Source organism: Orycteropus afer, unplaced genomic scaffold, assembly GCF_000298275.1.
Source record: "Orycteropus afer afer isolate SDZICR_OR568_19922 unplaced genomic scaffold, OryAfe1.0 scaffold00318, whole genome shotgun sequence".
NCBI lineage: Eukaryota > Metazoa > Chordata > Mammalia > Tubulidentata > Orycteropodidae > Orycteropus > Orycteropus afer.
Window position 1 is genome coordinate 351,527 of NW_006921905.1, and position 1,981 is coordinate 353,507.

At 39.4% G+C, this 1,981-nt stretch overlaps 1 protein-coding gene across 1 annotated transcript in view; it reads right to left on the reverse strand.

Annotated features, from left to right (window-relative positions):
* Positions 1-312: 312 nt before the first annotated feature.
* The window catches only part of LOC103206458 (cytochrome P450 2J2-like), a 154,341-nt gene continuing 152,672 nt past the window's right edge, over positions 313-1,981 (reverse strand). Inside the window, exons 5-6 of the mRNA XM_007951914.1 lie at positions 1,402-1,543; positions 313-341 (exon numbers count right to left, since the gene is read on the reverse strand). Coding sequence (XP_007950105.1) covers positions 313-341; positions 1,402-1,543 — 171 coding nt within the window. The remainder of the gene's footprint in view (positions 342-1,401; positions 1,544-1,981) is intronic.

A 1,981-nucleotide genomic window follows, 5' to 3' on the forward strand; every position in this document is an offset into this window, starting at 1 on the left:
CCTAGTTAAGATAATAAATGGAATAACCAAGGTCGAAATGCCTAAGATTATAGTGTTGTTGTTGTCATTAGTTGTCACTGAGTTGGCACCAATTCATGGCGACTTTATGTACTACAGAAGGAAACATTAGCAAGTCCTGTGCCATCTTCATGGTCATTGGTATGTTTGAGTTCATTCCTGTGGCTATAAAGATTAACATAGACTCTATAGACTCTAATTTCTCAAGGAGGTATATGAGAGTAGAAAGTAGGCTCTGGTGTGAGACACATGTGGATCAGATTCTTGCTCTAAAACATTAATGGTGTAACTTAGCTAAACTTTCTGAGCCTCAGTTTCCTCATCTAATCAGTGGAGATACATGTATAATCATCTTGAAAATTGCATGAACTGGTTAAGCTCAGTACCTAAAAAATGATATAAACTGCTAACTGTCCACCAATATCTGTTCTCCTCTTTAGTAATAAAAAAGTATACCTGGTTTCCCAGCTAAAGACTACATTTCTCAGACTCATTTGCAACTGTGTGATCATATGACTAAGTTCTGGCCAGGAGAATATTTAGAAATGATGTTTAACACTTACAACATGCCCTTAAAGGAAAACGTGTTTTCTTCCTTTCTCTCTAAAGAAACAAAATGGTAGTAATTTCCTTGAAGAGTGGGAAAAGAGCATAAGGGAGGCAGTATCTGATCAGATTCTTCAAGAAGAGCTCATAGTTTTCCATGAAGGGAAACTGAGGAGTACATTCTTGGTAGAGGGAACAACACATGGGAAGGAACACAGGCATAATAAGGACAGTGAAATGGAAAAAGGACCTGTGACTTAGTGATGACAGCATGTAGAATGAATGGGGTTGAAGGTGGCAGAAAATGGCACACCAGACATATACCAGACTGAGGTGTCCAGACATTATCCAGAAGGTGATGGTAAGTCGTTTCTTAAAAGGCCAGATTTTCATACAAGAGTGTCACTGTCTTGTGAAATGTGACAGTGTCAATTGATTTTACTGTTTTCCCCACTAGATTCTCAGCTCCTTGAGGAAAGGGACTGTGTTATATTTGCCTTAGAGGTCCCATCACAATTTATGATAGAAAAATTAAAGAACGTGCTAGTTCTTGAATCTACCTTGTGATTGTTCTATCTATCTTTTCATTCTAACATACTGTCTTTCGGCCTCAACTCTGGGCAGTATGTTACAGGCGGGATTCATCTGTGCTATGCATTTGACTGCTAACCAAAGGCTGACAGTTCAAACCCACCAGCCACTCCACAGAAGGAAGATTGGGCAATCTACTTCCATAGTACTACCGCGGAAACTCAAGGAGGGGTTGCTATGAATCGGAACCAACTCGATGGCAGGGTGTGAGTGAGTGAATCCAGGCACATGCAACCACATGCTCACCTTGGATTTCTGGGTAGATGGCCATGTAAAGCAGAGCCCAGCGCAGTGTAGTAGAAGTTGTCTCTGTTCCAGCAAAGAAAAGGTCCAGTGTGTTGCAGATGAGGTTTTCTTCATGGAAACTTGAAGTAGCATTGCCTGTATTCTAGAAAGAAAAATGTTTTGTGATTCACACAGAGGAGTCATGGGGGCCACAAAATACAAGGACATGTCATCCTAGGAAAGGAACAGAATGGTGCCTAGAACAAACAACTTTCCCTTTGGCTTATTCAGGAGATAGTATTTATCTCTTTGATGTTGAGGTGTTGAATTTTCTATAAATTATAGAGGTAAGTCCCTTCTTGGATATGTCATTGTCAACTATTTTTTCCCCAATATCTAGTTTCACTTTTTGTTCTTGCAGAAGCCTTTTGATGCCCATAAGAACTTAATTTTTTAAAGGTTCCAGCCATTTGGTTTCTCTTCTGCTGTTTGCATATATTGGGTTGTACTTGACAGTCGATTTATGCCATAAATTAGGGCCCCAAAAGTTTACCCCTATTTTAATCTTTGATGAACTTACAGTTTTGTTTTTTACATTTAG